Source organism: Peromyscus leucopus, chromosome 4 (assembly GCF_004664715.2).
Source record: "Peromyscus leucopus breed LL Stock chromosome 4, UCI_PerLeu_2.1, whole genome shotgun sequence".
In the NCBI taxonomy this organism is placed as follows: Eukaryota; Metazoa; Chordata; class Mammalia; order Rodentia; family Cricetidae; genus Peromyscus; species Peromyscus leucopus.
In genome coordinates, this window is record NC_051066.1 from 88,555,828 (window position 1) to 88,570,514 (window position 14,687).

General features: G+C 44.2%; 1 protein-coding gene across 1 annotated transcript; it reads right to left on the bottom strand.

Annotated features, from left to right (window-relative positions):
* Positions 1-1,412: 1,412 nt before the first annotated feature.
* On the bottom strand, positions 1,413-11,565 carry Grem1 (gremlin 1, DAN family BMP antagonist). The gene is made up of 2 exons (XM_028875755.2): positions 11,333-11,565; positions 1,413-3,752 (listed from the first exon to the last, which is right to left on the bottom strand). Exon 2 carries the CDS (start codon positions 3,749-3,751, stop codon positions 3,197-3,199), a length of 555 nt encoding a protein of 184 aa, XP_028731588.1. The 5' UTR covers position 3,752; positions 11,333-11,565; the 3' UTR covers positions 1,413-3,196.
* Between the last annotated feature and the right edge of the window lie 3,122 nt (positions 11,566-14,687).

Genomic DNA, 14,687 nt, shown 5'->3' on the forward strand with positions numbered 1-14,687 from the left:
TCCATAGCAAGGTAGTTAGATCATAGCCTATATAATCCTTGGTTGTTTTACAATGATTAAAGCAGATTAAATATACAATGTAGATGGTATTAAATATCTTGAGGAATGACAAATCAATAGAATTTCTTTCACTCTTTCAGCTCAGATTTCTTGCTTAGAAACGTTCTGTTCATATGTATTTGTGGCCATCATTGTCTTCTATTTACTTGTATATGAACATTTTAAGTCTCTTAAAATAATATTTAAAGTGTTTCCTAATATGTTTCAGAAGTGTCACCCTTCAAGAAACAATAAAAGTTCATTCTCGACTCAGTAATACCTCTTCATATGTGACAATATTGTGTTTCTCTCTGACCTGACAAAAGTCCCTAACAACTTAACAGTGGCCAGTTTCTTCTTTGCCCAAATCAGAGGCCGTCATATAAAACAGAGAAAGAAAGCATGTTTGAAATCACAGTAACCAAAGGACTTGAATTCATAATTACATTAAATAACCATAACTTTTTGATTATTCACATTCCACACGGTGGAAATTATCCTTTCCTCCAGATTTTCACTTATAACTTTGAGCTGTGAAGAGTACAGTTGCAAAGAAGCACTGAGATTTACATGGTGCGTGGTGTCTCTCTTTCAATGCCAAGCACACAGAGAACACCGTAAAATTCATATTTGGTATCTGGCATTATTTTAATAGGTAAGATCAAGATCACAACTATCTTACCATGAAACAGTTCTACTACAGTGTTGGAGAAAATACACATCATTACATCACTGATGAGCCCCAAATAAGCCACAGACAGGGCATCTTCAATAAATGATGGAGGATGCTCATTTGTGATGGTCTTGGTTTAGGCCCAGTGAGGAAGGCAGGCATTTCCTTCTTTGGCCAGCGATGTGCTTTTAAGGCTACTCGTGCTGCTGATTGTTGCCATGACGTTAAATTTGAGGCAATCCTCTTTACATGAATCAAATCCAACTTATATGAGAGACCGTGATATAAGCTCCTGGAAGGTGACTGTGGCTGCTAACCTAACTATTACTTTATAACTGTACTGCATGTTTGTGGAAGAATTAAGACACTCCGTGTTTCTTAGCACTGAGTGTCATCTTTCATCTCTGGTGTGGTTTTAAATTTTCAGAAAACTTTGCCTTTGCGTTTGTGGGCTTGATCAAATCCATCCTGGGACTTATTAGTGGTAGATGTGGATGACACAAAGATCCAGGGAAGGAGCAATACAGTACAAATGAAGCATGCAGACTATGCACAGATTCATCTGCTGTGGAATCATGAGTGACTTTTAAACTTTCAAAATTAGACCCAATGTTTTGGGGATTCAAGATAGGTTTTTTTTTTGAGACAGGGTTTCTCTGTGTAGCTTTATGCCTTTCCTGGATCTCGCTCTGTAGACCAGCCTGGCTTCGAACTCACAAAGATCCACCTGCCTCTGCCTCCCGAGTGCTGGGATTAAAGGCATGTACCACCACCGCATGGCCTCAAAATACTTTTTTGTCTTACAGCATGGTTTCCATTTAGATGTCACCTGGGAGAGGGCTAGGCCAAAATAAAAAGTTTCTTTACATCCAATGGTTCTTTGTGGCAGTTTTGATGGGCAGTGGATGTTGCCCTTCCAAATGACATATAACTTGACCAGTGACTCTGAGAGGAAAAGACAAAAAAAGGCATTTATAACAGTCTTAAGGAACATTGCTTAGCTAAGCCAAAATGTATCAAGGCTACCTTTCATTTTGGCCCTTACATAAATGCTAAGTAGGCATTTAGGGAGTCCAGATGTATTCAGAGGACATCCATAGTAGACATAATGCTTACAATGCCGAATTGACCCACTGGGAGTAGGTGGCTTGTTAGTATACTCTAGTGCTCTGCTTTCCTAATGAAACTTTCTTATAGACCTAAGAGCAAAAGAAGAGGAGGCAGTCTTAGCCCTTATCTCTCCTCCAGACACTACCAAGCCAGCTGCAATTCCTTTGACTCCTCCCTCTCTCTGATTCTTTCCTAAAAAGAGCCAAAGCAGAGAAGGCCCCATTCATGTCTAGCTCAAATGGAGCAAGCAGCTCTCTCATCTTAGACTGTTCCTAATTGGCAGATGTGCTCAGCAAAGGAAGAATTTTTAACACAAGGTTATGCATCTCAGAAGCATTTTGCAGGAACAACAGAAAAGCAATGTTAATCCAGCAAAACTAAGCTAAGGAGTTTTTGTTGTTGTTGTTGTTGTTGTATTTTTGTTTTGTTTTGTTTTGTTTTGTTTTTGTCTTTTCCTGTCCCAGTGTACAAGACTCTCAGTTTTCCCCTTGAGAGGCAAAGTAAAGTAGGAGGCCATGTTTCTTTCTGTTTCACTCTCTTGGTTCTTAAAACAGGAGTGGTCAATATTTCACTTTTAACTTTGGGTTACAGAGAGCATCAGTAGGTTACAGAGGCAGACACAGAAAATTGGGGTGTGTGTGTGTGATTATATTTCACCTCCGTGCATCTGGGTACTTTTAAATATCAGGAAAACCCTTTCACAGAAGCAAGACGCACACATTTTTGGAGAACAGCTTCCAAACTCTGGACATCTTAATATTGAATTTCACTGTCACAGACTGGTCGTCAACCTCAATGCTCCTGTGTCAATCACCTGTTTGTCCTCCAACACACGTCTTCCCACATTCTGGAGGTTCTTCACAAGATGGAAAACATTTACAACCATGGTCAAAGAATTAATTTAGGGACATGGGCTAAGACTAAGATGTCAGGGAGAGCAAAGAAAGGAATGGGTCATGGGAGTAAAGCGTAAGCACTGAATGATCCCAGTTCTGATGCAGCCCTCGGAGTTATCTCTTCCTTTAATATTCATTCTCAAGTGAAGTCCTGGTCCCCAGGAGGGCGCATGAATACAAAGGCAAAGCCAACTACAGCCATGCCCCTGTGGGTGTTCGGTCAGGTGGTGTGGGCGTTTCCGACCATCTGAAGCAGAGTAACAGGAAGTGCCTTCTAGCAGAGGCTGTTTCCGCTGGTGTTTGGAAACACACACACAACACCCATGCACACTCACGCACATACATTATGCATAAGCAGCCTCCAGCCAGGAAGCAACTGCTGGTTCTTCTGACCTCTAGGTTTAAGCCAAGTAGGAATCGGGTGGTTTAGGTGTGGCTCTGGGCATGGCTATGACAGGCTGGATGTGCCCGCTTTGGTTTAATCCAAATCGATGGATATGCAACGACACTGCTTCACGCGTGTGACCCGCTTCTTCTTGGTGGGTGGCTGTAGCTCAGGACAGTTGAGCGTGACCATCATGGTGGTGAACTTCTTGGGCTTGCAGAAGGAGCAAGACTGAAAGGAGCCTTCCTCCTTCCTGATGTGCCTGGGGATATAGAAGGAATTGCACTGGCCATAGCAGAAGCGGTTGATGATAGTGCGGCTGTTGCAGCCCTCCTCATGGATGGTCTGCTTCAGGGGCTGAGTTTTGCACCAATCTCGCTTCAGGTACTTGCGCTCTGTCACGTGCAGGGCCTCTTGGCTGGACTCCAGCACCTCCTCTCCTGGCATGGCGGTGCCTCGGCCCTGGCCCCGCCCCCGGGTCCTGGAACCAGGCTGTGGTGGGGACTGGGTCTGCTCAGAGTCATTATGCTGAGCCTTGTCTGGAGGCGGGATGGCTCCTTGGGACCCTTTCTTTTTCCCTTCAGCTGCTGGTAGTAGGGTCCCCAAGAGGAGGAGCAAAGCTCCCACAGTGTAGGCGGTGCGGTTCATTCTAGACAACGGATGCAGAGAAGGGGGACACAGACAACGAGAAAGTTATTTAATAAAAATTAATAATTGCACCTAACATCTTATATTGTACTCACCACACACTTCAGTTGCACTGACTTCTTACAGTATCACTAGCTATCAGATACTATTATTCCCATTATTCTCTTGCCCATCAAACTGAATAATTCAATGCAGTTCACAATGTGAATTTCCCAAGCTTTAAACTCAGCCAGGACCTGTCTCTTCACGGCACCAACTCCAGAGAGAATTCCTTACTGGCTCCTGGCACAATTGCATGTGACCATTTTTATGCTCACTTAATTGTGTTTATTCTTGAATCTGACAACATGAGACTCTGATCTGGCATTGGAAAGAGACCAGGAAGCCTAGGACAGAACAACCTGAGAAGAAGGCCATTGGACAGGATGTAAGAGGACAGAGATACCTGGTGTGTGTCATTCTTTATGCTCTCTCTCTGTGTGTGTGTGTGTGTGTGTGTGTGTGTGTGTGTGTGTGCCTGAGGAGGGCAGAAAAGGGACCTCAGGATCACTGAATCTGGAGTTATAGGCAGTTTTGAGCCACCTGGTTGGTGTAGGTGCTGGCAGCTGACCTCAGGTTATCTGGAAGAACAGACAGTATTCTTAACTGTGGAGCCATCTCTCCGGCCCCCAGTTTTCTACCTTTTTAAGTGGTGAGATACATCACTCACCTATGTGCCTATATGTATGTATAGAAATGATTTGTCTGCTAGTTGACCAGGTTAGGCCTTTAATTTCTTTGATTTCGAATATTTAAGTTGCTATACAAAATGAGTTTCATTATGAATTTTTATACACATCTGTCACTGTGCATTATGTTTTCCTCCCCCACTGCTCTCCTGTGCCCTTCCCTTCTCCAAATAGTCCTTCTTCTGTTTCCATGTCCTATGTGTATTTTGTGTGTAGATAATTACATCTAAAGCATATAAAAATGAATGAATAAATAAAGATAGAAATGGGCACCATAGAATAAGTAGATGAATATTTACATTTGTAAGTATCAACAGGGCTGATGACAGTGAATTATGAGCAAGTCTGGACATCTATATAAGTCATATTTGGCAAGGGCATATAACATTTATTAAATAAATAAGTACGTGAAGCAAAACTTGGGGGAACAGGAAGAAATACAGATGAAGAGATAGGAAAATGAATGGAGTGAACAAAGCAAATCAGAGAAAAGGGGAATCATTCAGAGCCAGGGTTGCTTAGAAAAGACAGGGCAGACAGAAGGAGAAGGAAAGGGGAGGCAGCAGACAGTCTCCTCGGCCTGGACACAGTCATCTGGGGAACTGTTAATATGCAGACACTGATTCAGTCCGTCGGCCTTTCCACCCAGCTCAAGGCCCGGAACACTTTTTGGCACAGGGCACACCAGGAGTTATTCAAACATCAAAGGATTTTGTTTTCAATGAGAACAGTTTCAAATTCATAGCCTCTCTTCCAGGCATGGCCGTGCCCTGAGGTTTCCCTTGCCCTGTGCCCATGGTTTGATCTACAAGAACACAGCTGTGAAACATCCATTTTCCTCTACTTGATACCAGTATTGCATGTGAAAACCACTAAGTGCACATTAATATAACCTCATTTAATATAACCTCAGTCTCCAAGAAACCAGACAAGTTGGTATCATTATCTAGACCAATTATCTTTAAGAGACAAAAGCGGTGTAAGATGTACCTTCTTTAAGGGACTACTTCTGGCAAGTGAGGACCATTCAACCCTAAGGCTAATGTCAAACCAAGATAATTGAATGTTGCATTACAAATATTCTTAAATGTCATCATTTTTCCAACATTAACTTAATACTTTGGAGCAGGTTCAAGTTTGGAGCTGATAATGTGACATTTAACTCCTGTTCCAACTGTAGCTTCCCTGGCTTTTGTCAGCTTATGTTACAACATCCCTGTTCTTTAAACAGAGCTGTGTTGACCACCACCACACAACAACAAAAAAATTAATTGCTTTGTTTTGTCTTATAAAACATCACTTATGACTATAGTCCAGTTATAAAATAATACAGATTTTCTCCAGAGGCCAGGGTAACTTGATCCATTACCACTTGGTTTCCCAGGCACTGTAAAGTGAATCTGAGACATTTTCACAAGTTTCTCAATGGAAGGCCAGAGTCTAAATTAAAAGGCCAAGAGCTCAAATAAAACACATTCACAACTAATTTTAGAGAGACGTTGCATAGATGACCCTACACCTAGGTTGACTATCTTCCTCCACGTCTACTAGGAAATAACCTCCAAGCCAATTCACTTCTTTCAAGCCCAGAGCCTCAGTGTCCACAACTACAGAGGCCAACCTGAGGATGACTGTGGATGCATGCTGAATGCATGTGACCATTTATGCCATGGAGCCACAACGTCTACAAACACCCATTCACAAAACTGTAATTTATTTTTCCGGACCAACTCGGGACTCAGGCTTCTAGACTGAACTGTTCTTTCCTGGCATATTTACACCTGTTATTGAACAGATATCTACTCTGAAAGTTGAAGGTTAATTCGTCATCTGGCCCTCTGTATCTGACACTGAAAAGGTGTTCGTGAATATTTGTTAAGTGGTTGATTATTATACCACATAAATTTGATACGGTTTCTGTTCTTTGCATTTAAAAATACCATCACTGGCGTCAACATGTCACCCAGCCACAGGGCCTTTGGTTCCTGACACTCAGCACAGGCCTAGCCAGCTTCCTATAACACTTGTCTTTCTTTTTCTAGAAAAGCTCCAAGTGGTCTCAAGTCCTTATTTAGCCCTGTGTAGGATACTATGGATTTTATTTTAACCCAGTGATAAAGCAATATATTCACAATTAGTTGACTATAGTTTGGGGTTTAATTTGTGAAAACTTTCTGTTCCTATGCATGTGTGTACCACATAAGCCAAAAGAGTACACAGCAGGCTTGCTTTTCACTAAAGAAAAGAAAAAAATTCAAACTAAGATTTACTGGGTGTAGAAAGTATTTTTTTTTTTTTCATTTAAAATGCTTATTCTTTTTAAATATTTAATGTTAGGCTTTCAAGTTCTTGAACTTTACAGTGTTCCAGAGAAAAGTTAAAAAAACAAACAAACAGAAAACCCCCAAGAACATCAATGAGCAGAAACCACAGCAGTGCTCTGGGTCAAGTAGAATGCCCGGTGTGCATCTGATGGTCGACTTGAGAAAGGATACAGGAAGAAGCATCGCCAGGCTCTGCCAATCAGTGTCCACGCCGCCTACCAACTAGTCAAAAATTAGGGGTTTTTCCTCTTGAATTTGTAACTGTGTTTCCACCAAATGCTTAGAGCTTTATATGTATCACTGGTGTGCAGGAAATAAAGAAGATGGGATTTCCTGGAGGACAATTTTTTTCCACATCAACCCCTAGCAGTGCGCTGAATCACTCAAAATCAATCCAAATGCTGGTCCAGATTTAGATCCCCATGAATTGCCACATCATTAACTCCATGGTAATTTCCATTCATAAAATCGCTTGTTCACATTATTACATTCAGCAGCATCCTATCATGACACCCAGCAAGCATCTCCCTTGGTTCTCCTTTAAAGACAGCATCCTCCTTCATCCCCTCCACCTTAACATCCTCTTCATGCGTTTCTGCTGTGAAGTGATGTGCTAACACTTCTAGGTGAGCTTTCTCTGAGAAGCTCTCTGACAGCAAGCCTCACTTTCCCTCCTCTCTCTTTCCTTTTGCCACTGCCCTCCTCCAAGCAGTGGACAGATCCTCAAAACAGGTCTTCACTGCCTCCCACGTGCTCCCAATCCCATAGGTGTTCAAGAATGAACACCTACAAGCAAGATATGCCATGGTAATCACCTCTGCCCTGGTAATTTATCAGAAATTTCACAAAAGTACTAAGAACAGTCTTCAGAGTCTGGAGATTTGGAAATTCAAATAGTATGTATGACTTGTTTCCAATGTTATTGATGTGTTTTGGGAATCCAGGGCCAGCCAGTTCCTTTCAGCACATTTCTCACTGTGTCTTTCACATTAACCAAGCAACCTGCTCAGTGAGAAAAGCAGGGTTTCTGGTAGGAATTACAGTGAACTTCAGATGTCTGCACCTGAACTGGTCCATTGTTGCTGCTGAACAACCCTTAGAAAGACAGGCGACGAGAATGACATCAGCTCATTCTCCCGACATAAAACACAATGGAATTGACTGCAAATCCTTTATGGGCCAGCCGGACAGTCAACGAATCCCTTTCTTTTCCCTTGAGCCTTAATCTTTAGGAAGAGTGGAAGTTAATTTTGGTTAGATCTTTAATTTTGAATTTGAGAATCAGCCTTTAGAAATTAACTAGAGAATTCCTCAATAAGAATAAAGGTTGATTTATTTCTCAGACAAGTTACGCCAGGAAGATAAGAAAAATTAATGATTGGCACACACCATAAATTTTATTCCCTGCGTGTTGCAATCTCTGAACTATAACCCGCCTATTCAGGTTAAGTCAGGCTGGAACCCAACACCACCCAGGGTGGGAAGGAGACACCTGGTGGTCAAATGTCCATAGTTCCCTAGAAAATGTATTTTTAGTGAGGTTAATAATTGTAGACAATATTTGTATCAACAAAAAAATGAATTAGAAAATATAACCAGCAAATAGCATTATTGAGTGATGGCCAAGTTATATGCTGCATTTTGTAATAGAAGCTATGTAAGTATAAAGTGGAATTTGGGCTTAAATTCAAAGTCACCCTTGGGTCTCTCCTGCCCAACACAACCACTAGTAATAAAAGGTACCTCTTGCTTTTGAGTCCTTACTATGTCAAGCATTATGCTAAATACTGTTCATGTTATGTCATGATAAAATATGAGGTATATAATAATGTCTTCCTGTTATTAACCAGGAATCCATCCAAGGTCACATAGTTTATAAAGTGGATAGCCAGGATGTGAGCCCAGTTGTGTCTAACCCCAAACATGTCCTTAGTCACTTTGCCAGTGACATCCAGCACAGTACATTTAACAAGGAACATGTGGATTTGCTTTCTAATGCAATAAATTTTGAAGAATATTGTAAATCTAATAATTATCTATTTTGTATCTTTGTGTTTGCATGCAAAGGAAAAGACTTCTCTTGTCACAGGAATTCCTGTTGTACTTTGCATTTCTAAAAACATATGTTAAAACTAAAGAAAATTCTTTGCAGATGTAAGACATGGGCTGGTAGCACTTGCCTGGTCAGTGCCTTTCAGTTAGATCTGCAGTCAGTGCTCCTAACTGCCTCCCTCTCTTCCCTTGACATAAAAGGCTTGAGTTTTCCTCTGCATCTTTGGCTTTGCATTTTGGAACATAGCCCACAGCTTTGCTGTCCCCAAGCACTTCTTGGGGAGAAGTCTAGGGCATGGGGTTTCTTTGTATTCTAACACTTTAAATGCTGTACCATGAAGACTGAGGTCGGGGAGAGCTTCAGTTTAGAAGGGCAGGAGGTAGACATTGAGAGATGTGGGGACTTAATATGTTTCTGTTTCTCCCCTGTATGTGCACTGGTGTGAAAGCCACATTAGCCAGCCTGGATTTCCTACAGATTGTAGGTTACCAAAACATTTCACTCTAAGTGGACTTTAAAGAAAATGGGAAAGCTGTGAAATTACAAAGTTTACAAAAGACTCTAATTCCTACAGTGACCTAGGGGTTAAACACACACACACACACACACACACACACACACACACACACACACACAACCCCTTAAATAATTAGTAACTTCTAACAAATCCAACTGTGCAATGTATCCACCGAGAGTAATGGAAGCACCCACATCTACAGACTTGGTTGGGGTGGTGGTGAGGGAGGAACTTGTTTTCTTAAGATCTTTTTTCCCCTTTGCTTTGAAAAGTCTGTACTCCCAAGTCCCCTATGCCGCCTGCCTCGTCCCAAAAAGAAAAAAAGGGGGGAGGGGAGGGCAGCCCTGGGGTGAAAGAAGACTCTTCACCCTGAGATGGGGTTATCTTAACCTCTTCTACGCTATTTATTTAACTTGTAAGAGCAGTCAGAAGGAAACCACCACTCTGGAGTCGCAGGGACAGCTTAAAGCCCTGGTGACCCATTGAACACAATAGATTGTTTTAATCAATTCGTATCCTGGCACCATCTCAGGGGAACATAAACAGACGTGCGCACCGCTTGGGTTTGCTCTTTCCACCAAGAGATCCAATTACCTACTGATGGTCGTCATTCTGCCTTCCAACAGTTAAGAGGAGATTTTAACCCCTCACTTCTAGGCTATATTTCTCCATCAAAGAGTAGGGATTTGGATTCGGCTGAGAAGGGCGAAGACGGCTGCTGAGTTAGACCAGCGAGCCAGCTTAGGCTCTCAGAAGGTGCTCCCAGCGAAGGCTGATCACCTCGCATTCTCGCCAGCCTTGCTGGTGGATCCTCGTCGCCTGAGCCGGGCATAGGAAAACACTAAGCTGAAGCGTGCCAGAGGGGAAACAGCCGGTCCAGACCTGTAGTGAGTTTGTTCTTCCCAAACTAGAATTCTGCAGATAGCTAGGACCAGGGAGATGACAGCCACATGGACTTCCTCTTCACTCTAGCCTCCACCAGGAGCTAGAGAGGGCTCACTGGAACGGGCCAGGCAGTCGGTAACGAGCAGATGCGATGCGGACATTAGAGCAGAGTTGCTAGCGAGGTGCAGCGAGGCGAGACGAGTGCCTGTTGGGTACAGATCGGCCGGCATCCGCGGAAGTAGGAACCAGCCGCTGGTGGCTGCCCGGCGCCTGCACGTCTGCAGTAAGACGGATGAGAGCGTGGAACCCAAGAGGCTCAGAACAGACAGCCACGCTCAGGCCTGCGCACAACTAGCATACGAGTGTGTGGCGCGTGCCGCGGGAACACCGCGGGCGGCAAAGCACTCTAGCTTCCAGACATCGGATCCCTGACTCTTCGCGGTTGTTGAGCCTGGAGGATTCTGTCTTACCACTCTCCATCACATCTGCCATACCCGCAAACGCACATGCCACCAATTCTCAAGTCCGCAGCAGTTACCACTCACCACCCATGGGACCGCCGCTCCTACAGACGTCCCAGTCCCAGCCCCGCGTCCAATCCTCAACGCTGTCTCTGGTTGCAACTTGCAGCCAGGTCGGCTTCTTCTCACACATACCCGGCTCTCGGGCTCCGACCCTGGCAACTCTGTGCGGTGTCCTGGCAGGCGACTCCCGCCGGCTGTGCTTCAAGCACCAGGACGGTGTTTGCTGGGCTCCCGCAAGTGGAAACAGGATGCACGCTCTTGACATCCCGTCTCCCTACCCTTTTCCACAGACCCAGCGCCCCGAAGTCACCGCGTATCTACTTCCACGGCAGGAAGGACCAGACTCGGGTTCTTCAAAGCGCACCCCAGGGAACCCCAGGACTTTGGTGCACCAATGGGCTGCGGCGCAACTGAGGGAATTGGGGTGGTATGGACCCTGGGGATCCCTTGACTAGCCTGGGTACCAGATCTCGCGCACGAGCACACACACACACACACACACACACACACACACACACACACACACACACACGAGTGCCACTGCGCTCACCTGTCAGTGCCGTGGGTCTTCGGGTCCTTCTCCGTGGACACGTGGCCCTGCGTGCGACCGCGGCCTGAGCCACTCGGGCTCGGCGCGAGAGGAACGACAGAGAGCGACGCTACCACGGTGCACTAGGTCTCCAGGTCCGCGAAGGGCGTACCGAGTGTCGAGCATCTCCGGGACTCTGGTTTAAATGCTGCCGGCTAAGCGCGGCTCCCGGGGCGGCGTCTCTCCATTGGTCAGGCGCCGCCGCCGCCGCGGGACCTGCTATCCGCCCCTTTTCCCGGTACTGCCCCCGCCCACTGCACCCCTCCTGCTTCCCTGCGGGGTCCCCTCTCCGCCCGCCTCGCCTCTTTGTCTACTCCCCCCGCCCGACTGGGTGGGAGAGGTCACCCCAGGGAACCGCGCCTGGAATGCACAGCAAATCACATTTTCCGCTCCCGTTGGAGAGGGGAGCGCGGGAGGAAATCCCCCTACCCCGGCTCCCAGCCCCTCATCCCTCTCCAGCCCCAGGTCTGGGCTTCTCCTCTAGCCAGCTGAGCTTAGCCTGCGTGGGGCCCCACGCTCAGGAGCCGGAGCTGAGCTAGGCAGAGCAATAACCAGAGGATCGCGACAAACTAGGTGGTTCCTCACTATTAGGGGAAATGGTACTGCTGGACGCTCTGGTCAAGCAGAGGAGGAGGCTTGGCGACTCTGCCCGAGGGCCCCCAACTCAGAGGGCGGCGCTGACCCTTGCGTTGGTTTTAACCCGGACCCGCTGGCCAGCAGCCAGCAGGAGCCTGTAGCCAACAGGGCACCCTCCTCTCCTTACCCTCCACTCGCTCCTTCAGCTCAGATGCCCGTCTGCTTCAGCTGAGTGTATGACAGGAAGAATAAAACTAAAAGGATCCTCAGAAGTCAGCGTTTCCATTTGTAAAGGGCCTTAAAGAAGAAAACAGCAATCACTAGGCGTGAAGGATTTCCTGTAACACATCGGAGAGGAGTAAAATGAGAAAATAATGTTAGGCAGGGAAATAACTTCCCAACAGTTTCAGACAAAAACCTACTTAAGGGAAAACATGCTGGCATATTCTGTAGTCACAACCAGCAACCTGATGGATAGAGAAAAGCACAGCAATGGTATAAATATTTCCCCACTGATAAGTGAACACATTCATTTCTTCTCTTACCCTGAAAATCGGCTCTGCAAAGAGCCATCGGGTCTGTGCGTTGAAGTGGCAGTCTGCGCAAAAATCAACCTGTCTGCCAGGTCTGAAGACATCAGCCAGGTCAAGTGAAGACTTTGCAAAAGATGTGTCAAGAAGGAAACTTGAAGATGCCTGTGATGCTTACAGCAATAAGAACCAAAAGACTTATGAAACTTTTGTGATATAAGCACTTGATTAGGAAAATAAAACCAAGCCATGAACCAGCTTGCACATATACATACATATATGTCCATGTACGTATATTCACACATCCTTTTTACCAAGTGTTAGGGGAGGAAGCAAGAAACACACTGAACACCTAACAGGTACGGTTAGGAATTCAAAGACTTTTTTTTTTTAAATCAATAAAGCAAGAAGGGAGCCTCTGTTACTACCTCAAGAATTAGGGTGTACTGAATGCTGTTTGTACAAATGGCAGGTTCTATACATGAACTCTGTAGTGCACTTTACCCCACCTCATAAATTGTCCCATAGTTCATAGTTGTCTACAGAATAGGAACATTCAGTGGGCTTCAAGATCTAGCCTGGTCAAGCGGACTTAAGGAGAGGTATGGGTCAGAAAGCCACAATGTTCTTAGTCAATGAATGCAGAGTCTACTGGAGCCCACAAACAGGGCGCATGGAGCTAGTGTGAGGACAACTTCCCCTAGAGAAAGGGGGAGTTTATTTTACAAACTCATTAATTCCCTCTCAACTAAAAATCAAAGCTTTAATTACCTCCCTGAACTCACATGAACTTTTCAAAATAAAAATGCAAAGAGGTGAAATTATCATCCTTAAACAAAGTGATTTTTTTTAAGCCCTGATGCTAGGGTTTTCTTCACACTCCACTTCATCTCCCAGTCATTACATCACTTTTTTTCATCATCATTTATCACTCCCTGTCACCCAAGTATTTTCTAGAATGTAAACTTCATGAGAGCAGGGCCTTTTCTATTTTGGTTGCTTTGATTACATGACACAAAATATGATGTCTAACAAATAACTAGGATTTGATAAATTCTTGTGGGCTGAGAAACTTAGGCACATTTCCACTAAGTAGGACTGTTGGCTGAGGCGAGTGCTGAGAATATGACCACTGCGAATACAGCAGCAGAGGCCCTAGCCTCTTCAGTTTAGAGTCTAGGGTGTTTGTGAATATTTATTTAGATATGCAAGTGTTTTACTTTGTATATGATTTTTCACAGCTCACATCCAGTTGTTGTCAACTGTTGTTATCTAATCTGAATGAAAGTAACAGAGTAGAGATTTTTTGGAATACTTTAAGCCTAATTGAACAAGTAAAAACCTGCTTTTAATTAGGAGGAAATAGGATTATTCGATGTCATCAAAGTTGTTGTTTTTTTTTTTTTTTTTTTTTTTTTTTTTTTTGAGGAGAGGAAATTTAGACAGGATCTCAAAATGTAGCCCAGGCAAACCTTGAACTTGCAGCAAGCCTTCTCCTACTCACCTCCCAAGTGCTGCAATTGCAACAATTGCAATTACAGGTCTGAGCGACCATGCCCAGGTCCAAGTGAAAGTCTCAAACCTGAGGTGCCCGAGCAAGGAAAACTAAATGATAGATTCTACCTCATGAAGCCACTTTCAAACTATCCTGAGGTAATGTGAGAAGAGTACATCCTGATTGGCTACTGGTTTATAAAGTCCTCTTCTTTTGTTTACCCATTCGTTTATAGAATGTCTACCCCAAGATGCTGACAAGGGCTATTCTCTGAGTTTGGGAGGAACCTGAAGGCATTTGTAGGAAGGTTTTGCTAAGAGGTGTGTGTGTGTGTGTGTGTGTGTGTGTGTGTGTGTGTGTGTGTGTGTGTGTGTGTGTGTGTGTGTGTCACAGTTAGCTTTTATCAGATATTTAATAAGTGCCAAATGCTGGGTTTTAGGTTCATGTTCTAATTGAATTTGTATAACCATCGTGTTGAGTTCTGCTTTATTTAGTCTAAGAAGACCCGGAAACAGGCATCCATATGGATTTATTATTGAGGACACAGAGATATATGAGGCAAGAGGAGAATTCGCAGCTGCCTATATTCCCTCATTTAGCTTCTGTACTGTATACTGTAAATTGAGTCATATAACATTACAACTGGTATTTAAACATCATGATTTCTGCAGATAATCACTGCTAGTGAATATGATAAAAGAATGTCATATTTATG

Bases quoted from the DNA above. Each gene is read 5' to 3' on its own strand.
- Grem1 (XM_028875755.2), bottom strand. From the start codon at position 3,751: ATGAACCGCACCGCCTACACTGTGGGAGCTTTGCTCCTCCTCTTGGGG.